At 39.4% G+C, this 26,370-nt stretch overlaps 1 protein-coding gene across 1 annotated transcript; it reads left to right on the forward strand.

Annotated features, from left to right (window-relative positions):
* The first annotated feature begins 5,732 nt into the window (after positions 1–5,732).
* Positions 5,733–26,325, forward strand: LOC148200399 (uncharacterized). The gene is made up of 7 exons (XM_088112930.1): positions 5,733–6,946; positions 7,163–7,553; positions 7,635–7,721; positions 7,806–7,889; positions 8,007–8,349; positions 9,403–9,648; positions 26,237–26,325. Exons 1-7 carry the CDS (start codon positions 5,733–5,735, stop codon positions 26,323–26,325), a joined length of 2,454 nt encoding a protein of 817 aa, XP_087969056.1.
* The last annotated feature ends 45 nt before the right edge of the window (positions 26,326–26,370 follow it).

Below are 26,370 nucleotides of genomic sequence, written 5' to 3' on the forward strand. Positions count from 1 at the left end.
ACACGAATCTACTCATGAGCTTATGCCCTTAGTCTACTGCTACATATCCACGGTTAGCTACCTCGTAACCCAAGCATTCTCAACCCAAGAGAGACTCATATGACAATGTAACAAATACCCTCGTACCATACGAATTCTAGAATTCATTAACACAATGCCTCATACGTGTAACAACATCATATATCCATGCACCATAACCAAAACCGAGACTCATAAACACCAACCATAATGCGTGAAAAGGAACACTCAAAGAGATCAACTCACAGGATCCCAACCTCAACCAAAACAACAACCATACAATAATGGAGGGAGACGAAACGAAATTCACAAAAAGGGAGAGTAAGATGAGGAGAGTAGGAAGAAGAGAGAATGAAAAAAAATGAGATTCTGTGAGGTGTGGGGTAAGCATCACAATGAAAGAGAGAGAAGAGAAGATTAGGGTTTTAGATTAAATAAGGTAAAAGTAAAAAAAAAATTACTGAAGGTTACTTTTGGAATGAAAAGAATTAGAGAGAAGGGTGTGGTGGTGTAGGGAGAAATGTGTGGTGGTGTAGGGAGAATCACTCTTTCATTTTTAAGCATGTTTATTTCTTGCATTGTTCCAAAAACAATCATATGTAATTTATGTTACTATTGATCTAGAAGTCACCACAATAATTTTGTTAATCACGGATGAAATACTACTAAAAATAACAAATCTATTGATATATTTAAATTAATCAAATAATTTTTATCTCCAAATTTTATTTATTGACAAATATTTCTATCAAAGCCATATTCATCTATAAAATTTGTTAAAAAAAACGATAAAAAAGTCATTTGAATTGTTCGTGGTTAAATTATAATTTTTGTTATTGATGAATATTTTAGTTGATATTCATCATAATTACTAACGATCTCATTCTATTAGTAAATTTGTCAAAGATTTAGACAATAAACTTTTCATCCAATACGACGTTATATATATATATATATATATATATATATATATATATATATATATATATATATATATATAAATAAATAAAATGGGTGAGGAAAAAAAAACTTGTCGGTGATGTACGTTGATAATGTTCACCGAAAATGTCAATGATCGCTGATGATGCATATGTGGAGATGATGATTGTTAGAGTTAGAGAAAGAGATAGAAGAGGAAGGAAGAAAAAAAGACCTAGAGGCAAATAAGACCCAAAAGATGAAAATGATCGGGAGGTGGTAGTGGTAACCTAACGACGATGAAAAGGAAAAAGTAGTGTTGCCAAAATGGGTTAGAACTCACGGATCAATCCGGCTCACTACGAATTTAAGTTACGTTGAGTTTGAAAAAAATGAAATTTTTTTATACAGGACTTTTGACTCATTTAGAACCCACCTAATTTAATTTAATTATTTATTATTTTATGTAAATAAAGCGAAAAATATTTCAAGAGAGTAAAATATTATAAATTTATCCACTCAAGACTCTAATCTTATAAATGGATAAGTGACACAAAAATTATCAATATTATTAGGGCTTGGCAAAAATAACTAATTTGTACTAGTTAACTATACTACGTTATACTAAAAAAACTGATCCATTTTTACTAAAAGTTAAATATACTATTTTATGATTATTTTTTAAAAATTGAACTTATGACATTTTCGTTTGAGAGAAATGTAATGTGGTTTTCATCCTTCTTTCATTTTTAATTTTTCAATTATTTCTAAAACTGTATTATATTTTTTATGATTTTTTTCAAATTAAATTCAAATCTCAATCTCATTAAATTAGCATTTGATTATTTTTACTGACTTTATAATTATTTTATTTTTATTTTTATTTAATATTTATATAATTATGATATATTTTTAATATTTGATAATTAAAAATTGCGCTTCCATCAAATTAATTATAATATTATGTTTATCTTATTTTGATTTTTATATTTTATATAAAAATTAGTTAATGTGTAAAATAATAAATAAATAGATATAATCCTAGATACAAGTACGTTACTTGAGAATGATAAAACAAACTTATTTAGTATAAAAATATAAATTAAAATAAATAAATGAATGATAAAACTTTACTCGTCTATTATATTAAAAAATATTTATTTAATATATTTTATTTAAAATATCTTTTAGAAAACCTTTTGTGAGATCCGTAATAATTAGCTTAAGTTGATCCTGACACCTCACCCTTAATGCTTGCCACCTCATTCCCAGCCATTTAAAACCCACTCCCAATTCTGATTTTCACCTCTGCTGTGCACGAAAATTTAAGCCACCATCATTTCTCTGCTACATTAAAAATGCACCAATCTTTGCATGCAAGCACACCACGTGTCACGGGAGAGAATTCCAAATCAGAGTTTGGTGTGCATGTGGCAACCTGTGACACGTTCTTCCAATTTAACGTTAGTTTAACAAAATCAGACTTTTCGAAAACACACTTTCACTTACACGAACTCATCTTCAACCTCTGAAACTCACCCTTTCATATTCTCCAACTTCTCTCTTGAACCAGTGAACTTCCTTTTTACTGTAAAAACTTATATCTCTTCTCCAATCACGATTTCAGCACCGTAGGAGTGTTCGTCCAGTTGTGATCTTCATTTTGGACCGAACAGAAATTAAATCCAACCTGGTAAGTCTCCTTACTGTAGTTCGTCCTTAGGTTTCTGGAAAAATAGAGTTTTTCATACATGCAAGCATGTATTCTAAGTGTTCTGTGTTCCATGGTTAGATTTTTGTTTGGAAGAGTCAAGAACGTGAGGAAAGCTTAGTTGGACAAAGCCATTTTTACTTCTAGGACAAGCTTGAATTCTAATCCGGGTAAGGGAAACTTATGTGTTTAATTTATACTGCATATTGTGTAATCTGAGTTGTATGAATGAAAAATGTAAGGTTTGAGTTGTATGGATGATCACTGTTATTGTGCATGTATGAACTGCATGATGTTTGAGCTGTATGATTGACCACTGTTATGGAATCTGGCTTTCTGATTTTGATTTATCTGTCATGAACGATCACTGTTTGCGTGGATTGTATATATTGTTGGTGGTTTGAAATGCATGATGATTTGATTACGTATGAATGGAGTATGATTATGGTAGAGTTGGAATGATTAAAATGTTGAAATCTGTATGAGAATGATGTTAGTGATGAATTAAATCTGGAATGAAAGTTATAAAGTTATAAATTTGAAATCTGGAAAGTTCTGTTAAACTTGAGAAATCTGGAATTTTAATCTTCCCTCTGATAAGTGACGCTTGTCCCGGTACGGTCATAGACCGTTCGGGGTTCAGCAAAATAACTTAGATTTGGAATTCCTTCATTTGGAAGGAATTCTGCTCGAGAACGAGCGTCCCCAATTTTGTGAATGAGCGTTCGGTTCAGCTCAGTATAGATAAATATTTGAAACTTTATAAATACGTGACGTTCGGCCTTAAGTCGAGCGTTCGTCCTCAATGACGTTCGGCCTTAAGTCGAGCGTTCGTCCTTGATGTCATTCGACTTTGTGTCGAACGTTCATTTTACAGAGCGTTCGTCATTTTATTAAACGTTCGTCCCAAATGGGCGCTCGGTCTTATACCGAAGCGTTCGTCCTAGATAGCGCTCGGTTTATACCAAGCGTTCGTTCGGATTTATGCTCGGTCATTGACCCAGCGTTCGTTAAAGGAGGGTTCGATTTTATAACTGAACGCTCGTCCTTATTATTGAATTCTGAATGCGAACGTAACTGGCGTTCGTCCAAATTGTTATTTAACGTTCGTTCTTTGACTGGCAGTGTTGTCTTCTGAATTTAATCATATTTGGTTGTTTATCTAAATATTTTCTTACTGGTTGTATCCTTTGGATTCTACCTGGAGTCTTTATACTTAAAATCTTTCTAAGTATCATCCATATCTTCTAAGATCAGTACCTTCAAAATTTTTAGTGTTGAAACGTATTAAGTGGATAAATGGTTCGTTTCTTTTGTTCAGAAACGAGGATGTAGGAGTACTGTAACGATAGTCTCTATTGATTAAGTGATGAACGTTAATGAATTTAAGAGAGTGGAACACAGAATGAAAATGTGAATATGAGAACCGTTTAATATGGGCGAATGATATTGTGAACGAATTATTGGAAATGGATTTTAACGAGCGTTCCAAGGAGGAACGTCTCAGATATGATTGATTATTGAGTTTTGTAAAGTATGACTGTGGGCATGCTAATGCTGGCTTGGTCCATCCTGATATTCCGTGATGCTCATCTTCACGTAGAAGGGAGTAGTCATATGTGGGAATGGCAGGAGGTCTTTCGTATCCCTCACTTAGCAGGGGCGAAGGATTAACCTCGAGTGGCAGCTGTTGAGGGTATCCCAGTTACTACATCACTCGGGTGCAAGGACGCCTGTAGCTACACGGTTCATACAGTCCGGACGGTCTGTCTTATATTACATTTTTCTATGATTATTATTTGATGAACCACATGCTGTATGTGTGTTTTGAAATGTAAATGTATGTGTTGATTGTATAAATTAAATATTATAAGCTTACCCTTGCATTTCCATTGTGTTGTCTACTGTCCATGTACCTCCGTCTTGTCAAATGCAATGATCATCCGTTGTGGATGTGAGCAGATGATGGTACGTCCCTTGAGCAAATGCTGGAAGAAGAAAATTTGGATGAAGCTAACCTGGTGGAGGTTGAAGTAAAGGCCGAGCCTTAGAGTGCTCGTTAGAATAGTACTGTGCGTGTTAGTATAGTATGAACGTTCGGCCAATTATTTTGTAAGGCCGTTCGTCTTAACCATCTCTGATTGTATTTTGAGCGTACGTTCTTTCGTATTCAAGCCGTTCGGCTTTTAAACGCTGAGTTTAATGTAAAGACTGTTTGTGATTACTGTTAATTGTAATTAATTCTGATTTATGGTAATTACTGTATTTTGGGATGTTACATTAGTGGTATCAGAGCAGTTTTGTTCTTTTAAGGAACACTGTAGGCTATGAGTGCACTACGTTTTTGCTGTGTGCTTATTATGTGTTAATGAGTTATTGTTTTAACTCTCGAACTTTACTAACGCTTGTTTTTCTCTGATCCAGAGAACTAATGGCGCCTAGACTTCCTCCTCCTCCCCAACCGAATGAGTCCGATACGTCCAGCAACGCTAGGTTGTTGGAAACCGTAGTTGAACGACTGCATCAACAGAACACCACGTTGCTGGAGCAAAACGCCACCCTGATGCAGCAAAACCAAGCTGCTATGCAAGGTTTGGAGGCCTCGCGTGTCAATTCTGAAAACACGCAAAGGCAGTTGATGGAAATCTTGGCTGCAACTAGAGGTGCGCCTGGAGCATCTTCTTCAAACGCTGCTCAACCTGCTGCCGAGTGGAGTTTGGAGAGCTTCCTGCAGCATCACCCAGCTAAGTTCAGTGGGAAGTGCCTCCCTGATGAGGCTGATCAGTGGCTGGGAGATATTGAGAGAATTTTCAACGCCAAACGCTGCCCAGATGTGAACAGGTTGGCGTACGCTGAGTATTTGTTGACTGGTGAGGCGAACCACTGGTGGACGAGCGTGAAAGCTCTCTTGACAGACGCTCAAACTCCTATTACTTGGGAAGTGTTTAGGAGTAAATTCTACGAAGAATATTTTCCTGATAGCGTCCGGTTTGCAAAAGAGGTGGAGTTTCTTCAACTGGTCCAAGGCGGGATGTCTATTTCTGAATATACGAACAAGTTCAAACACTTGGTTCGTTTCAGCACGATGGCCACAAACGAAGAATGGCAGTGCCGTAAGTTTGAAAACGGACTGCGGAGTGACTTGAAGGTTTTGATCTCCAGTTTGTGTATACGGACGTTTCCGGCCATGGTGGAAAGGGCCAAGGTTTTAGAGAAGAACATGGCAGAAGCGGAAAGGCACAAGAAGCAACAACAAGTGAGTAGAGGGACTACAGTTTCCAGGGGCAATGTTACTCCAAGAAGAGCCCCGTACGCTCGTCCAAACCAGCCATCTAATGCGAGCGGTTCTCAAGCTTTAGTTCCTGCTGGACGAGCTGGTCAGTATGGAAATGTTACGTGTTTCCAGTGTGGAGGACCACACTACCGTTCGTCCTGTCCTCAATTGGTGGGAGTGAAGCACTGTAATCGTTGTGGGCGAAACGGACACTTGGAAAATGACTGTAACATGGGTGGACGGGCAGTGATGAGGCCACCAAATGCTGGCAGAAATCAGCCTAGAGGAGGACGAGCTCAAGCAGCTGGGCGTGTGTACGCTATTACTGGTGCAGAGGCAGCCAACTCAGGTACACTGATCATTAGCACATGCCTTGTGTTTGGTACATCTTGCTGCGTGTTATTTGATTCGGGAGCAACGCATTCCTTCATCTCGAAGGCGTGCGTTTGCAAGCTGGGATTAGAAGTGAGTGAGATGCCGTTCGATCTGGTGGTGTCAACACCAGCGGCTGGAGAGGTTAGGACGTCCACTATGTGCGTCCGGTGTCCTATAGAATTGGAAGGGCGTAAGTACAAAGTTAATCTCATCTGCCTACCTCTTCAAGGGTTGGAGGTGATTCTAGGAATGGATTGGTTGTCTACCAATCACATCCTCATAGATTGTGGAAAAAAAGAGTTGGTGTTTCCGGATGAAGAAGAAGAAGAATTTTCAGTAACGCTCGGTCAATTAAAGGAGGATATAATGGAAGGAGCAAGCTGTTTCCTGATCATGACACAGGAATATCAGGAGTTCGGAGAATTAGGAAAAGAACGAACGTCCAGGGAGGGCGGTATTGAACGAACGGTCGTGGACGAGTTTCCAGACGTCTTTCCGGAAGAGATCCCTGGACTGCCTCCTGTTCGGGAAGTTGAATTCACCATAGATTTGGTGACGACAGCAGCACCTATCTCGGTTCAACCGTACCGAATGGCGCCTGCAGAGTTGGCCGAATTGAAGAAACAAATTGAAGAACTCTTGGACAAGCAGTTTATTAGACCGAGCGTGTCACCATGGGGAGCGCCTGTACTATTAGTGAAGAAGAAGGATGGCAGCTCTCGGTTGTGCATAGATTACAGGCAGTTAAATAAGCTGACCATCAAGAACAAATACCCATTGCCGAGGATAGATGACTTACTAGATCAACTGCATGGGGCTGCAGTATTTTCAAAGATTGATTTGAGATCCGGATATCATCAAATCAGAGTTAAGGAGGATGATATTCATAAGACAGCGTTCAGGTCGCGGTATGGGCATTATGAATACGTGGTGATGCCATTTGGAGTGACGAACGCTCCAGCCGTGTTCATGGAGTATATGAATCGCATCTTCAGGCCTTATTTGGATAAGTTTGTAGTCGTCTTCATAGATGATATTCTCGTCTATTCCAAGACAGAAGACGAGCATGAGGAACATCTTAGATTTGTACTTGGAGTATTACGTGAGAAGGAATTATATGCAAAGCTGTCCAAGTGCGAATTCTGGATGAAGGAGGTGCAATTTTTGGGACATGTGGTGTCGGCTGGAGGTATCTCAGTAGATCCAGCTAAAGTGCGAGCGGTGTTGGATTGGAAGAGTCCGAGTACGGTCACTGAGGTTCGTAGCTTTGTGGGACTCGCGGGCTACTATAGGCGTTTTATTGAAGGATTTGCTAAGATAGTAGCCTCGCTAACTCAGTTGACTAGGAAGGATCAACCGTTCGCCTGGACTGATCTGTGTGAGGAGCGTTTTCAGGAGCTGAAAGTGAAATTAACGAGCGCTCCGGTATTAATCATTCCAGACACGTCCAAGCCCTTTGAAGTTTACTGTGATGCATCTCATCAAGGGTTGGGCTGTGTGCTTATGCAGGAGAAGCGGGCAGTAGCGTACGCATCTCGCCAATTGAAAATTCATGAGAGGAACTACCCCACACACGACCTGGAACTGGCAGCGGTTGTGTTCGCATTGAAGATTTGGAGGCATTACCTATACGGATCCACATTCCAAGTCTTCAGTGACCACAAGAGCCTCAAGTATTTATTTGATCAAAAGGAATTGAACATGAGGCAGAGGCGTTGGTTGGAATTTCTGAAAGACTATGAGTTTGAGCTGTTGTATCATCCTGGGAAGGCCAATGTGGTGGCGGACGCACTAAGCAGGAAGGCAGTGCATGTCTCGGTTATGATGGTTAAAGAGTTAAGCTTAGTGGAGAGCTTTAGGGATTTAAGGTTGCAGTTTGAGTTAGAACCGAACAGCATCAAGTGCTGCAACCTTAGAATATCAAGTAATGTGTTTGATCGAATCTGGAAGAAGCAGCGTGAGGATGAAGATCTGGTGAAGATATTAAACGCGCTGGTTTCAACTAAAGATAAGGACTTCAACACAGGAACGGACGGCATGCTGCGTTACAAGGGTAGGACGTGCGTTCCTAACGATGGCGAGCTGAAGCGGATTATTTTGGAGGAAGCTCATCACAGTCGTCTTAGCATGCACCCTGGCATGACTAAGATGTATCAAGACCTACGAAAATCGTTTTGGTGGCCTGGAATGAAGAGTGATGTAGCACGATTTGTAGCGTCTTGCTTAACTTGCCAGCGTGCTAAGGCCGAACACCAACGACCAGGTGGTTTGCTTCAACCACTGGAAATTCCTGAATGGAAGTGGGACAGCATTTCCATGGACTTCGTGACTCATCTACCACGAACGGTGAGGAATCATGATTCAATCTGGGTGATCGTGGACAGATTAACGAAGAGCGCACACTTCTTGGCCGTGAACCTGAAGATGTCAATGACTAATTTGGCCAAGTTGTATATTAATGAGATTGTTCGTCTGCATGGAGTACCTTCAAGCATAGTTTCTGACCGAGACACGAGATTCACCTCTCGGTTTTGGCAATCTTTACAAGGTGAATTGGGAAGCAAGCTGCAGATGAGTTCAGCATATCATCCGCAAATGGACGGTCAATCCGAACGTACTATTCAGACGCTAGAAGACCTACTGAGGACGTGCGTCCTAGATCACTTAGGCGCATGGGATGAGGTGCTGCCTCTTGTGGAATTCACGTATAACAACAGCTTTCAAGCTAGTATTGGAATGGCGCCGTTTGAAGCTCTCTATGGGAGGAAGTGCAGAACGCCACTTTGCTGGTTCCAAGAGGGAGAGAACGTGCTAACTGGACCTGAACTCATCCAGCAAACAACCGAGAAGGTTAAGTTGATCCAAGATAGGTTGAAGACGTCCTTGAGCAGGCAGAAATCCTATGCGGATAGAAGAAGAAGACCATTGGAATTCGCTGCAGGTGATCATGTATTTTTGAGACTGAATCCAATCACTGGAGTAGGCAGAGTTGTTCGTCCAAAGAAACTGTCTCCCAAGTTCATAGGGCCGTATCAAATATTGAAGAAGATTGGACCAGTGGCCTATGAACTCGCATTGCCTCCTCAACTATCAAATCTGCATCCAGTCTTCCATGTGTCTCAGCTTAGAAGATACATAGCTAATCCTTCTCATGTCTTGGAGCTGGAAGACATTCAACTGCGTCCAGACCGAACGTTGGAGCTACAACCAGTCCGCATTGAAGATGAACGTACCAAGCTGCATAAAGGAAAAGACATTCGTTTGGTAAAGATTGTATGGGACGAAAAGACTGGAGATTCAACGTGGGAAGTGGAGAGTGCAATGAGGAACTTATATCCACACCTATTCACGGGTAAGTTCTAAATTTTCGAGGACGAAAATTTTTGTAGTTAGGGAGAATGTGAGATCCGTAATAATTAGCTTAAGTTGATCCTGACACCTCACCCTTAATGCTTGCCACCTCATTCCCAGCCATTTAAAACCCACTCCCAATTCTGATTTTCACCTCTGCTGTGCACGAAAATTTAAGCCACCATCATTTCTCTGCTACATTAAAAATGCACCAATCTTTGCATGCAAGCACACCACGTGTCACGGGAGAGAATTCCAAATCAGAGTTTGGTGTGCATGTGGCAACCTGTGACACGTTCTTCCAATTTAACGTTAGTTTAACAAAATCAGACTTTTCGAAAACACACTTTCACTTACACGAACTCATCTTCAACCTCTGAAACTCACCCTTTCATATTCTCCAACTTCTCTCTTGAACCAGTGAACTTCCTTTTTACTGTAAAAACTTATATCTCTTCTCCAATCACGATTTCAGCACCGTAGGAGTGTTCGTCCAGTTGTGATCTTCATTTTGGACCGAACAGAAATTAAATCCAACCTGGTAAGTCTCCTTACTGTAGTTCGTCCTTAGGTTTCTGGAAAAATAGAGTTTTTCATACATGCAAGCATGTATTCTAAGTGTTCTGTGTTCCATGGTTAGATTTTTGTTTGGAAGAGTCAAGAACGTGAGGAAAGCTTAGTTGGACAAAGCCATTTTTACTTCTAGGACAAGCTTGAATTCTAATCCGGGTAAGGGAAACTTATGTGTTTAATTTATACTGCATATTGTGTAATCTGAGTTGTATGAATGAAAAATGTAAGGTTTGAGTTGTATGGATGATCACTGTTATTGTGCATGTATGAACTGCATGATGTTTGAGCTGTATGATTGACCACTGTTATGGAATCTGGCTTTCTGATTTTGATTTATCTGTCATGAACGATCACTGTTTGCGTGGATTGTATATATTGTTGGTGGTTTGAAATGCATGATGATTTGATTACGTATGAATGGAGTATGATTATGGTAGAGTTGGAATGATTAAAATGTTGAAATCTGTATGAGAATGATGTTAGTGATGAATTAAATCTGGAATGAAAGTTATAAAGTTATAAATTTGAAATCTGGAAAGTTCTGTTAAACTTGAGAAATCTGGAATTTTAATCTTCCCTCTGATAAGTGACGCTTGTCCCGGTACGGTCATAGACCGTTCGGGGTTCAGCAAAATAACTTAGATTTGGAATTCCTTCATTTGGAAGGAATTCTGCTCGAGAACGAGCGTCCCCAATTTTGTGAATGAGCGTTCGGTTCAGCTCAGTATAGATAAATATTTGAAACTTTATAAATACGTGACGTTCGGCCTTAAGTCGAGCGTTCGTCCTCAATGACGTTCGGCCTTAAGTCGAGCGTTCGTCCTTGATGTCATTCGACTTTGTGTCGAACGTTCATTTTACAGAGCGTTCGTCATTTTATTAAACGTTCGTCCCAAATGGGCGCTCGGTCTTATACCGAAGCGTTCGTCCTAGATAGCGCTCGGTTTATACCAAGCGTTCGTTCGGATTTATGCTCGGTCATTGACCCAGCGTTCGTTAAAGGAGGGTTCGGTTTTATAACTGAACGCTCGTCCTTATTATTGAATTCTGAATGCGAACGTAACTGGCGTTCGTCCAAATTGTTATTTAACGTTCGTTCTTTGACTGGCAGTGTTGTCTTCTGAATTTAATCATATTTGGTTGTTTATCTAAATATTTTCTTACTGGTTGTATCCTTTGGATTCTACCTGGAGTCTTTATACTTAAAATCTTTCTAAGTATCATCCATATCTTCTAAGATCAGTACCTTCAAAATTTTTAGTGTTGAAACGTATTAAGTGGATAAATGGTTCGTTTCTTTTGTTCAGAAACGAGGATGTAGGAGTACTGTAACGATAGTCTCTATTGATTAAGTGATGAACGTTAATGAATTTAAGAGAGTGGAACACAGAATGAAAATGTGAATATGAGAACCGTTTAATATGGGCGAATGATATTGTGAACGAATTATTGGAAATGGATTTTAACGAGCGTTCCAAGGAGGAACGTCTCAGATATGATTGATTATTGAGTTTTGTAAAGTATGACTGTGGGCATGCTAATGCTGGCTTGGTCCATCCTGATATTCCGTGATGCTCATCTTCACGTAGAAGGGAGTAGTCATATGTGGGAATGGCAGGAGGTCTTTCGTATCCCTCACTTAGCAGGGGCGAAGGATTAACCTCGAGTGGCAGCTGTTGAGGGTATCCCAGTTACTACATCACTCGGGTGCAAGGACGCCTGTAGCTACACGGTTCATACAGTCCGGACGGTCTATCTTATATTACATTTTTCTATGATTATTATTTGATGAACCACATGCTGTATGTGTGTTTTGAAATGTAAATGTATGTGTTGATTGTATAAATTAAATATTATAAGCTTACCCTTGCATTTCCATTGTGTTGTCTACTGTCCATGTACCTCCGTCTTGTCAAATGCAATGATCATCCGTTGTGGATGTGAGCAGATGATGGTACGTCCCTTGAGCAAATGCTGGAAGAAGAAAATTTGGATGAAGCTAACCTGGTGGAGGTTGAAGTAAAGGCCGAGCCTTAGAGTGCTCGTTAGAATAGTACTGTGCGTGTTAGTATAGTATGAACGTTCGACCAATTATTTTGTAAGGCCGTTCGTCTTAACCATCTCTGATTGTATTTTGAGCGTACGTTCTTTCGTATTCAAGCCGTTCGGCTTTTAAACGCTGAGTTTAATGTAAAGACTGTTTGTGATTACTGTTAATTGTAATTAATTCTGATTTATGGTAATTACTGTATTTTGGGATGTTACACCTTTCAATATTTAAAAAATATAAATATAGTTAATTATTATTTAAATTCAAAAAGTCAAAATTAAGATATTATTAATATTTCATATGTTACATTTTTTTACTATGTATAAAATACATTCATAAAATAAATAATTAACTATTTGGTATAAATCTCTAATCTAATAAATCATTGTGATGATTATCTGTAACGACTTGAACTCCATTATTTACCTAGTTCGGTTAAAATTAGTACAGTTTACAATTCAATTAGTAGTTCAGTTAAGTTTATATTGTAATTTAGTACAATTCACTCCAGTTTGATAAAACAAAAAACAATTTAGTTCAGTTTGTCTGAACTATTTTACAATTCAGTTTAGTTTAGACAAATTAGTTTTTAGTTTAGTACAATTTTTAATAGTGCAGTGTAGTTCAGTTCCATTTGCCTACCCGTAAATATTATAAATTATTATTCACTTTTTGGGTTTGCTTTTGAATTATATTTGAGTTGTATGTTAATTTTTTACGTTGAATTGTCTTTAGAGTTTAATATCAGTTTAGAGTAAAATTATTTAAATTTGAATTACAAAAAAATAAATTGTAATTGTTTTAGATTTAAAAAAAATTGTAATAACCCATCAACCCGTAGTAAGCCGGATCGGGTTTGAATGTTTCCTGCTCACTAATAAATGAATCGGGTTGAATTAGCTCACTAATAAATGAATTTGGTGGAGAGTGATTCAATGAATTTGAGAGAAGTTGAAGATAAATTTTTTATTGTTTATTTGAGTGAATTTTTGAGGTAAGTGAGAACGAATTTGGAAGTAAATTTTTTTAATTTGTCACATTAATCAAATTCTATACCAATTCTTACAAATTGTACTTCTAAATTCACTCTCACTTACTTCCAAAATCTACTTAAATAAACAACAAAAAATTTAACTTCAAATCCATTCAAGTGAATATGGACTAAATGACCAACTCGTGGTAGGTCAAATTAGATTGAGTTGAGTCAAATAATCCATTTTAACAATACTAGAAAAAAGATAAAAAGAAAAGAGAAAAAAAAAATCTAATTACACATTCTACTAACCGATGTTATCGGCAAATATTTATCTACAAACATTTACCTACAAATATTTATCTACAAACATTTATCCATGAATATTTATCTATGGACATTTATTAATAATCACTTTACCAATTGATTTTCGTTCGTTTCATCTATAAAGTTAATTTACTAACATTTTTTTATTATCAACAAATTGTTTTCGTCTTTTTTTTTTATATGCTAAACTTTTCTTATTCTTTATATTTTTTAATTAAAAACTGCATAATATTTGTTCAAATTAAAACGCGTTTAAAAATTTATGATTATTTTATAAATGATAATAAAGTTTCGACAAAAAAAATAATAACCAAATTACTTATTTCAAGGTTCAACAATTTGACTTGCAAATGTAGGTATATAAGTAGTGAAGGCTTGGTAGTTACTAGTATGATAATTTAATAATTAAGGAATACATTTTCTTAATAATGTGAATCGACATTTGTAACATCCCAAAATTTATACAGTCAGCAACTATATAATAGAATATTAACATGTATTAATATTATATAGCAGTTTTACAATTAAAGAGAGCACTGTGCAAAAATGGCCGAACGGCCTTACATATACACACAAAAATAACGAGCGTTCACAAAAAGAATTAGGACGAACGGTTTACAAAATAATGACCGAACGTCCAACTATATACAACCAACCAAAAGGGCGCTCGCTTAAGCGACCCGCTATTCTAATTTCTTTAACCAAAAACCGAACGTCTTTACTGCTCGGCCTTCACTTCCACTTCAACGAGATTTTCCTCAGCTAGGATTTCTTCTTCAAGTGTTTGCTCCAGGGAAGTATCACCTTCTGCTCACATCCACACGGATGATCATTGCAAGGACAAGACGGATACACATATACAGACAACGCAAGGAAAGTGCAAGGGTAAGCTTATTGAATTTAATTCAAGTCAAACATATATTTCATACTTATCAAATACAGCAAGTAAATTCACAAACATTTACATTCAATTCATACAATAATTTCATCCAAATCCTGATACTAGACCGACCGTCCGGACTGTATGAATCCTGTGTAGCTAAGGCGTCCGTGCACCCAGGTGGGGTAACTGGAATGCTCATCAGTAGCCACCTGAGGTTAGTCTTTTTGTCCAAGTTACAGTTATGGACTAGACCTCCTGCCATTCCCACGCATGACATACTCCTCTCTACTTGAGAACGAGCACTCACGGAATATCAGGATGAACCACCATCTAAGCTTACCACGTTCATACTTACAAATCTCAATTTCCAACCAAGAGTCGTTCCTCCCTGGAACGCTCGTTCAAAACCAACAATCACAATTTCATTTTTCATGGTGTTCGCACATCTTAATCTTTCATCTCATTCACACTTTCATTCTTAGTTTCACTTCCATAAAAGAACGAACGTCCAACCCTCTTTGTAATAGAGGACGAACGTTAATGCAATACCAAGAAGGCTTGTTCACGAACTTGAATCAGTTAGATGAACTGAATCTAGAATGATCTGGAATTTACTTAGAATAATTTAAATTCAATAACTCTGGAACGAATCAAATGGATAGATATATCACAAATTGTTTTATATAAATAAACCGAACACGAGTTAATTCAGGAGACAAATCGCTAGTCAATGACATAGCGTAAAATTAGGCATTTAATGAAGTTTGGACGAACGTCACTGAAGTCTTGGACGAACATCAATAGAACTATTGGACGAACGCTATTTCAATTTAGGACGAACGCTATAACCGCTCGTTGATAATTACGGAAGGAAAGAACGTTCGGTAAAGGACCGAGCGCTACTTATCATTTACACTGTTGGGACGAGCGTTCGGTATAAGACCGAGCGCCACTTAGGACGTACGTTTTCAGGTCGAGGCTCTTAGTTGAATTCAACATCATAGAAAATTGGGATTTATATAAGATGAGATATTTAAAGTTTATATTTTAAATAATTCGACTAAGAGTTCAAAGGGATATTATCAGGCTTCTCAATTCTCACACAACACTCGTGATATTTACGTCTGGCCGAACGCACAACGTAAAGCTATATAAGAGGGCGTTCGTCCTCGAGGATAATCCTTTCCAAATGAAAGGGTTCGACTCATTCAAATAATTTACTACGAATACCGAACGGTCAAAGACCGTTTCGATAACGAACGTTCATTTTCATAGGATTTTCATATTTACATTCCACATACAGTAATCATATTTTCCAGTATACACTTTCATGCATTAAATCATTCATATCATAGTACAATTTATACATTTTCATACATCATCTCATCATCAAAATCATATACCAACATTTGATATCAAAATCATACTTAACCAAAATTCATATAACATTCATTCAACACAGTGCAACATCACAGAACAATCATGCAACAACGCACAACACAAGAATTAAATCTAATAAGCTTCCCTTACCCGGATTAAACAGTGTGCGTTCGCTCTTCAGAAAGAAAACAAGATTCCAGTATACTCTTCTACCCTTAACGTTCAAACCCCAAAAACTCCTCAAGCCGTTTCAGAATCCGAAACTGTTCGGTTGGATGGAAAGCTCACGGTGCAGGGATGGTTCTCACGGTGCTGAAACGTGAACGGAGCAGCGTAGGGTGAGTTACAGAAGAGAGAAGAAGAGGGGTTCTAGAGAGAAGGAGGAGAAAAATGGAGATTTTGAATTTCTGGGGAAGAGGAAGGTGTACGCAGAGGAGGGAAGAGTTTTTCAGAGAAATTTAATTCTCTTACCAAATTATACGGACGTTCCTTCCTGTGCTGACACCTGGCTTCCAGAATTGAGAGCAGAACCTTCCGATGTGACACATGTCAGAGAGATTCAAAGAATGAAAGTGCACATTAATGGCACCGCACGTGGGGGCGTGAGTGTATTAATGAATACACAGTGGCATTAAATGGGGCGTGACAACCTTGCAATTGTTTCAGATTAATACAATTTGGACGTGACATAATGGTAATAATGTAAGTATGGTAGAGATAATGAGTTCTTAGCAATAATTAATTAGAGCTTACCTAGATAATAAGCATTTAAGTAGAAGATTATATCTGTGCAGATAAAATGTCACGTTAAACATGAAAAAGATAATTATTAAGTGACACGTAAGATAACCTGGGTTAATTTTTTCTTCACAAAAAACTATTTACCTTACGAGATTGACCAGGTGAAGTGTTCCATCAATTGAAGTAAAATTCATTCATTTCTTTACCTTTTCTACTCAAACTCGTATAAGTTTGATTGTTTTAATTTGTATACTACGTAATAATTTAATAGAAATTTCTAATTTTAGTTTGAAAACGGAACTAAACTAAAACTTGGCAAGAAAAATACATATGCTACGTAGACAATATTGTTAAATACTCTTATTTTGTGAAATGAAAAAACAATTATAAAGATCAGTTTCATGAAATATCTGATTGGAAAATGATACTTGAACAACCATGACAACATTTAGACACGCTACACGTGTCTAAATTTGAGTGGTCCAGTTGGAAAAATTAAATGAAAATGAAATATGACGTGGAAAGGGAGTGGTCAGGGTTTGCAGGTTCGCGTTTCAAATTTGAAATTGAATTTGGAACAATTTTAGAAAGAGAAGTGCCAAGGTTCAGAGATAGAGAGTGTAACCTAGAGAGGCCGAACGACTTGGAGAAAGGGAGTTGGAGAGAGAGACGTCCGACGGAGTGCTTGCCGGAGTGTCGCCGGACAACGTTGAAGGCTGTCTGGGAGCTATCGAACCCCTCCAGGCGATTCCGATTCACGGCCGCCACAGGTCTGACGTTGGCGAAGGAAGGGAAGACGCCATCGTCTTCCGTCCGGTCCGGCCCAGCGAACTAGGGGCGCGTTGAAGGTCTCGCGTCGTCCCACCTGCTTCCGTCCCTGTCCCGGAGTGCCGGCGGAGTGCCGCCGGAGCATCGCCGGAGTGTCGCCGGAGTGTGGACTGTTCGGTGGACCAAAAAGAGGGGTTTTCCGGGTTGTCAGTCCCACCCACACCTTTATCTTCGTCTGTGTTCCAACCGCCGTGCCTCGTGCTGAGTGAAGGTTCGTTTTTTTTTTTGATTTTAGTGGAATGAAGGTTTCATACATGCATGATGTTGTTTGTGGATGGTTTTGCTTATGTATGAAATGTCTCCCAAGTGGATTTTGTTGTGTTACTGATTTGTATACTTGTTTGCTTAATCTTACATTGTTGTTGTAATTTTTTTCGATTGGTAGTCATGGACCGCGTTGGCCTTGCTGTGAAAAAAAACAGGCCACCTCAAAATGAGAGTGGTGAACCTAGTTGGCCTTGCTGTGAAAAAACTTGAACCCAATTACCCAATTCATTCGGCTTTGGTACGAGTTATGTTGGTGAACCCAGGGTCCTAGAAAATGTATTTTTATGTGACACGAATTTGTTAAGAAAATGTTCCCAGATTACTTAGAAGTAGCTGAAACGAGGGAAAACAAACAAGGCACCCCAAAATGAGAGTGGTGGACGTAGTTGGCCTTGGTGTGCAAAAATTGGAACCTAGGTACCCACATATTCTGCCTAAGGTACCAGTTATGTTCCTGTTCCATGAGTGTTAGAAAATGTATTTTTATGTGGCACGAATTTGTTAAAAAAATGTTAAGAAATTGTTCCCAGATAACGTAGAAGTAGATCAAATGAGGGAAAATAAAGAAGGCACCCCAAAATTAGTGTGGTGGTCGTTGTTGGCCTCGGTGTGCTAAAACTTGAACCCAGGTACCCAGTTAATTTGCCTTAGGTACCAGTTCTGTTCCTGTACCACGAGTCTTACAAAATGTATTTTTATGTGGCACGAATGATATGAATTAGTAAATTAGTATTATTTTTTTGTTCTCTTTTTGGTTGTCTTTTAACAAATGCTGACAATGTTTGTTATCATTTCCATTTTGTTCTTTTACTTGATTGTGTTGGTGTAATGTAATTTATCTTTTTGTGTTGGTGTAGTGTCATGGAGGAACTTGGTGAACAAAGTAAAGGACGTGATAGAAGGAAGAAGGTACGCAGGATTGTATTTGACTTCCACAGGTCTTGATGAAGCGTTAAGTAGTTCCTCAGTTGGAGGACCAATGTCAGCTTTGAAGACCTACACATTGGTTAAAATAAATTTTAATACAGTCAAAGACCAATGTGTAGGTCCTCTTCCTTTCTCGCGTGAGAGAGAGGCGCTCTGACTTCAACCTGCAACGTCGTCGCCACTCCTCCACCCGACCGGAAGCCGCGAGTCGCGCCAAGCTTTCCCCTCTCCTTCTCTTTTCTTCGCACGATACTGCCGCCAACCTAGCTCCGACAGTTACCCCCCTTCATTTGAACTTAGAACTTGCTCTCGACAATTGCTCCCTTATCCTCTAATATCTGTTATCTGCTTTGGGTGTTGAGATTGGGTTGGCTGGACGTTACTGCTAGGCGCTGGACCGTGAAGGTCCTTGGAGTTGCTGAACGTGTGGAGCTGCTACCACCCTTCTCTTTGCTGCACCTAGACCGTGAGCTCCTTCCAGCCATGGTGGTGGCTTCATCCTTCACAATGGACGTTTAAACTTTGCTGCAGTATCCACTCACCATGCTCTTCATTCCAGCCAAAAAAGAGATTCATTACGGTGTGCATTGGCTTGCTTCCAGCCGTGATAATTTGATAGAAAGATGTGGCAGCAACTCCTATTGATTTGCTTCCAAAGAGTGCTGCTCCTCATGCCTTGATGTTGTCCGTGAATGAGACACCAGCTCCTTGATCCAGCCAGCTTTGACACCACTCCACCGTGTGTTATTTCTCCAAGAAGAAGCTTCAAGCAAACCGTGAGCTGCTGGATGCTTCAAAGAGTTTTCAATGTGGTGGCCCCTTCTTTTTGACTCAATGTGCTGATGTTTTTCCAAGACTTGGCTGTGACATGTGTTGTCTTCTTTCACAAACTCTTGGAGCTCTGTTCACCATTGTTAAACTCCTGAAGCTCCCCCTTTGTGGCTGGCTTTCCCTTTTTGTCTCTGTTGTAGATGAATCGGAGTTGCCGCAACAGGGGAGATGGATGATGTAGATGAAGAAGAAAGGGACCAGTGCCCCTGAATGGCCGTGTGTGTATGATGATGGTCATGGGAGATCATCTTGTTGAGTTCGAAAAATGTGAGATGATCCCTCCCCCAAGAGGACCCCTGTGTCTGTTGTAGTGCTCGCCAGACTTTACAGATGGAATCTGTACAGGCACCACATGGGCACCCGTGGCAGACAAAAGTGAAGGTGTCAGCCAAAAATATTCTCTTTTTCAGAAACCCATGCTGTCAATCGCTTTCACTTCAGACAAAATCTGCAGTTGAAGGTGGGAATCTTTGCTGTACAGCTCAAACGAATTAAAAACGCAGCCACCACCACTTTTGGACGCTCGGTCAATACCGGAAACGAACGACCGTGAACGACCGTTCACATAAAATGAACGAACGTTCAGACCGAACGTTCACAAGGTAAGAGTTCTGATCTAGGTCGAACGCTTAAGAGTTACCAATTTAAGGATGAACGCCCACAATCATCAATCCAACAAGACCGAACGCTCGAGATTGCTTTATGAGAATATACATCATCAAGACCAAAAGCTACCTATCGACACTCACTCCCCAACAGGACGAACGTTAATACAGAACGAACGGTTGAATTCACAGTCGATGACGAACGCTCACGTAGGATAGAGGACGAACGTTTGAAAGCGTAGAAACGAACACGCACGGTGCAGTACAATCGCTTATGGTCAGGAATGGACGAACGGTATAGGACGAGCGATCTAAAGGTGGAACGCTAAATGGTAAAGATTGCCGAACGTCAATGAGAATGGCTGAAGGCTGATCATGGATGACCGAGCGTTCAAATGAGAATAACTTCACCAAGGCCGAACGTTCAAAAGAAGACCGAACGGTTGACTGAAGACCGAACGTCCTAGAGGAATGAATGGACGAACGGTCGAATGATGAACGCTTGAAGACTGAACGGTTGAAGCTGAGATTGCCGAACGTCCTAGAGGTAAAGACGGACGAACGGTCGAATAAAGCAAAGGACGAACGGTGGAGGACGAACGCTCTTTTTCTTTTTAATGTTTTATTTTTATTTTTATTTTACACTCTATTAGTCAATCCGGACGAAATTGGGTGTTGACAGGATCATAGTGGATTAATACAGGTTTCTTTAGTACGTCATACTTAATTTATCAAATTGATGAAACAAAACTAAAATGAAAGGAGTTGACATTTTTAGAGTGAGGTATTGACGTAGAAGTTTTGAAGTGGAAAATAATTCTAACACTCTAATAATCATCAAAACTCAAATATAGAAGGGTGGATATATAGTCAAGAGTAGTAAGAGATTCCTAGTCTATTGACCTTTTTTCTTGTTATATATGTTTGATAAGTTAACCTTGTGTGATAGTTTGGGTGGATAAGTTCTTTTATCATACAAGTGTAGATTCCTCAAAAATTTGATATCAGTTAAGTCTAAAGAGCATGTGTCAGGCCTCAAAAAAAAAAAAAAAAAAAAAAAAACGTGGCAGTTGAAGAGCGCGCCACCTCAGCGACGCACTTGGACGACAGCAGCGCCCGACACCCACTAACGAGCGCCAGCTGTTGCACATGGAGCTGAGTCAGGAATTGGAAGTGGAAGACACGTGGCGACTGCGGAGTGGACGTCCAGCATGGACTGTCAGGAATCTGGAGTGCAGAACGTGCGTCCAGTGTGGCTGACTGGGAATGTGCGTTGGCTGAGTGGAGAAGTGCGCTGGTGAGGTGGAAAGCAGATCTGAGAATTCTGAAATATTCTCCACACTCCACACGCTCCACCATTTTTCATTTCTGGAAATTCTTTCTCCTCCTTCTCTCTTCATTTCTCTGCAACTTCCCTCTAAGTGTACACCTTTCATCTCCTCCTTTCTGTGTTCCGGCACCGTAGAAGGACGCACTGCATCGAGGACTACCAGAGGAAACGTTCGTCTGGAGAAAACGAAGCCGTTTGATTAACGAGCGTTGACGAGCATAGGACCTATAGTGGAAAAGAGTGGTGGTGCATATGTGAACGTTCGGTCATTCCAAGTAAGGGGAAGCTTATTTAATTTAACTGGTTTGATGTATGTGTGTGAACGTTCGTTATTCAATTGTATGGAAATGATGCATGATGTTACTGTGATTGATTTGCATGGACGTTCGTTGTTTATTGAATGGAAATGAAATATGACAGAGTTACATATGATGTATGAGATATATGAATGGGATGGTTTTGGTATGAGCGAATGAAATTATGAGATTTGCATGTTGAAAATGAACTGGAATATAAATGGATTGAATAAGAGTTTTCCCGTAATAAAGAACGTTCGTGCTGAACGGTCTTTGACCGTTCGGCCTCCCTCTTTAACAGTCAGGAAATGGGATTCGGTCATTTGGATAGAACCCTGTTGAGGACGAGCTTCCTCATGTTCTAAAGCTTTGTTTGAGCGTTCGGTCAATTACTGTGGTGTTCGGTATTCTTTGATAAATCACATTCCTTTACATTTATATGCAATAGTATACTTTACCATTCGTAAATACTTCGAAAATCCCTTAGTATGGTTATCAAAGACTATTCTTTTAAGACTATTAACGTTCGGTCTCACACTGATCGTTCGTCCAAATGTTGCTCGGTTTTGAATTGAGCGTTCGTCCAAATGGTGCTCGGTTTTGAATTGAGCGTTCGTCGAAAATGGTGCTCGGACTCACACTGAGCGTTCGTCCAAAATGGCGATCGGTTTTGAATTGAGCGTTCGTCCAAATAGTGCTCCGAATTGAGCGTTCGTCCAAATGGTACTCGGTTTTTGAAATGAGCGTTCGTCCTGAAAGGGGGCTCGGTCTTGGACTGAGCGCTCGTCCTAAATGGTGTTCGGTTTTATACTGAGCGCTCGTCCTAAAATGGGGCTCGGTCTTATGCTGAGCGCTCGCTCTAAATGGTGTTCGGTTTTATTGAAATAGCGTACGTCCAACTTCAGATTTACCACGTTCGGTTATTGATTCACGAGCGTCCGTTCATTCAATTGATTCTGAAAGTAAATAACGTTCGTCCAATGAACAGTATAATATGTATTCCCGTACGTCATTGAAATCTTGCCGTTCGTACTGTGATTCGAACGAGCGTCTTTTGGTCTTGCTCACAGCGTTCGTCCTCGGTCTTATTGGGGACAGAACGTTCGTTTTTTATGGTTTCCCTATGAATGATGAATAGTAAATGATGTACAGTATATGAAATGAAATGAAAGTATGAATATTGAACGAGCGTTCCGGGGAGGAATGACTCTTGGATGATTATGAGAATTTGTAAAGTATGACCGTGGCCAGACTTAGCAGGCGATTCGATTGTGATATTCCGTGACTACTCGTCCTCACATAGAGAGGGTATGTCATGCGTGGAATGGCAGGAGGTCCCCGTCACATAACAGTAATTTGGACAGAACCGTCACATAACAGTAATTTGGACGGAACGGACTAACCTCGGGTGGCAGCTGATGAGAGTGCCAGCTACTACACCACCCGAGTGCGCGAACGTCGTAGCTACACGGGAAATCATACAGTCCGGACAGTCAGTCGTGTGTTGAGTTTTCTATTATGGGTGTGTTGAAATATACATGTATGATGAACTGTTTACTTGAATTTGTATGTTGATGCATGAGTTAAATTACATAAGCTTACCCTGCGTTTTATCTTGTGTTGTCTCATTTTGTACGTCCGTCCTGTCATTGCAATGATCATCCGTGTGGATGTGAGCAGAGGGGGACGAGCGTTTGGAAGAGGCATTGAACGAAGAGAATCTGGTTGAAGTTGAAGTGAAGACCGAGCAGTAAGAGGTTCGGCTAGTAGTGTAGCAGTGTGCTATAATGGTCGTTCGATCACTTAGCTGTTTTCTTTTGGTTTGTACGACCGTTCGGTAATTTCCGTGTAAACCGTTCGGTCAAGTTTTAATTGTACGTTCGGCTGAAATTTGTAACTCTTGTGAGGACGTACGGCTTTGCGCGTTCGTTCGTTATTGATGTAAGACTGTACTCAAGGACGTTCGTCCTTGAGCTTTCGTTTGTTCGATTTTATTTTTAGTTGGAAAACTGTTTTGAATTATTATTAAAAGTGATTTTCTAATTATATGGTTTATGACTGTATTTTTGGGATGTCACAGCATGATTATGTCTTAATTGATTTGTTTTATTCTTTTGAATATTAAGGTTTGATTTATCTTAAATTTGAAATAAATATTATTTTTATTCTCTAATATCTTTAAATACTTAATCTTTTCAATTTAAAAAAAAATACGCATTTAAAACAGTTTTATAGGTTAAAAATATGTTTTCTGTCACGTCCCATTAATTACTCCGCTGAGTCACCACTGTGCTTCCATTAATGCACCGTGACACGCACACCCTTCTATTAAAACGCACTCACACTCACACTGCATGCATGCTGACAAGTGTCACTTTAGAACGTTCTAAAACGTTAATGGAATCCAAGTGGCAGCAGGTGGTTGGACGATTGTCCTGCGTGGGGAAAGAAATGATTTCTGAAAAACACTTTTCACATTCCTTTGCACACTTCGTCTTCCTCTCCGAACTCTTGCATTCCAAATTCTCTACCTTCTCTCTAGAAATCTTTCTTCTTCTCTCTTCTGCAACTCATCACCCTTTACTCCGTTCACGTTTCAGCACCGTGAGAAGCGTCCCTGCACCGTGAGCTTTCCATCAAACCGATTGGTTTTGGATTCTGAAACGGGTAAGTTTCACGTCCTCAACCACTCTTCATTTTCAACATGCAAGCCTCGTCTTAATCTGCATGCACCTTCTCTGAACCAGTATTGGTTTTTCTGTAATATTTTAGTTTGAGGAGTTTTGGGGTTTTGAACGTTAAGGGTAGAGGAGTGTACGGGAATCTTGTTTTCTCTCTGAAGAACGAACGCACGTTGATTAATCCGGGTAAGGGAAGCTTATTGGTTTAATTCATGTGATGTCTGTACTGCATGCGCGTATGTGATGCTTGAAAATATGATTTCTGATATCTGACTTTTGAGTATATGAATATGATTCTGAGATGATATATGAAAGTGTTGCATGTATGTACTGGGAACTGTACGTTTGTGTGTATGAATGTTCTGTAAATTTGTATGTAATGTGATCTTGATATTTGATGTTGGTATATGATTTTGATTCAAAGATTTAGAAGTATAGAGTATACTGTGAGATGATTAATTATATGAATGTAAGTTATACTGGAAAATGAGTTACTGTAAGATGATTTTGAATATGTAAAGACTATGAAAATGAACGTTCGTATCGATACGGTCATTTACCGTTCGGTAGTATTGGTAATTTCCTTGAAGTAGTTGAACCCTTTCATTTGGAAAGGATTCTCATTGAGGACGAACGCCCTCTTATATAGCTTTACGTTGTGCATTCGGCCAGATGTAAACATCATGAGTGTTGTGTGAGAATTGAGAAGCCTGATAATATCCCTTTGAACTATTAGTCAAATTACTAAAATATAAACTTTAAATATCTCATCTTATATAAATTCCAAATTTTTCTCTGATTCTGAATCCAGCTAAGAGCCTCGACCTAAAAACGTACGTCCTGAATGGCGCTCGGTCTTAGACCGAACGCTCGTCTTAAAAGTGTAAATGATAAGTAGCGCTCGGTCTGATATCGAACGCTCGTCTAAATGAGTATGTGATAAAGGACGCTCGGTCATATACCGAACGTTCGTTCCTTCTTTCATTTTCAACGAACGGTAACAGCGTTCGTCCAAAAGTTCTATTGACGTTCGTCCAAGTCCTCAGTGACGTTCGTCCAAAATTTCTTTAACTTCTATTTTCGCGTTCAGTCATTGACTAGCGATTTTGTCTCTTGAATTAAATCTTATCCAGTTTATTTACCTAAACTGCTTGTGATTTTCCTTATCCATTTGATTCGTTCAAGTGTCACTGAACTTAAATTTTTCTAAGTATTATTTGGATCGTACTAGAATCAGTTCATTTAACTGATTTGAAGGAGTCTTTATTGGTCTAGCTCTTGACGTTCGTCCTCGTTATGAAGGGGAGTGAACGTTCGTCTTTTTAAGAGAGTGGAACATAGAATGAAAATTTAATTAAGAGGATGAAATAAGAGGTGTGAACACTATGAGAACTGAAATTGTGATTTGTGTATTTGAACGAGCGTTCCAGGGTGGAACGACTCTTGGTTGGAAATTGAGATTTGTAAGTATGAACGTGGTAAGCTTAGATGGTGGTTCATCCTGATATTCCGTGAGTGCTCGTTCTCAAGTAGAGAGGAGTACGTCATGCGTGGGAATGGCAGGAGGTCTTGTCCATAACTGTAACTTGGACAAAAGACTAACCTCAGGTGGCTACTGATGAGCATTCCAGTTACCCCACCTGGGTGCACGGACGCCTTAGCTACACAGGATTCATACAGTCCGGACGGTCGGTCTAGTATCAGGATTTTTGGATGGAATTAATGTATGAATTGTATGTGTATGTTGTGAATGTACTTGCTAGAATTGATAAGCATGAACTGTATGTTTGACTTAAATTAAATTCAATAAGCTTACCCTTGCATTTTCCATTGTGTTGTCTTGTCTATGTATATCCGTCTTGTCAAATGCAATGATCATCCGTGTGGATGTGAGCAGAGGGAGATGCATCTTTGGAGCGAACACTTGAGGAGGAGATCATTGCTGAAGAAAACTTGGTGGAAGTTGAGGTGAAGGCCGAACCATGAATACGTTCGGTTTTAGTCAGTGTAAATAGGGTATCGAGCGGCTGT

The sequence above is a fragment of the Vigna umbellata genome, chromosome 4 (genome assembly GCF_029865625.1).
Source record: "Vigna umbellata cultivar VRB3 chromosome 4, Vumbellata_1.0, whole genome shotgun sequence".
NCBI lineage: Eukaryota > Viridiplantae > Streptophyta > Magnoliopsida > Fabales > Fabaceae > Vigna > Vigna umbellata.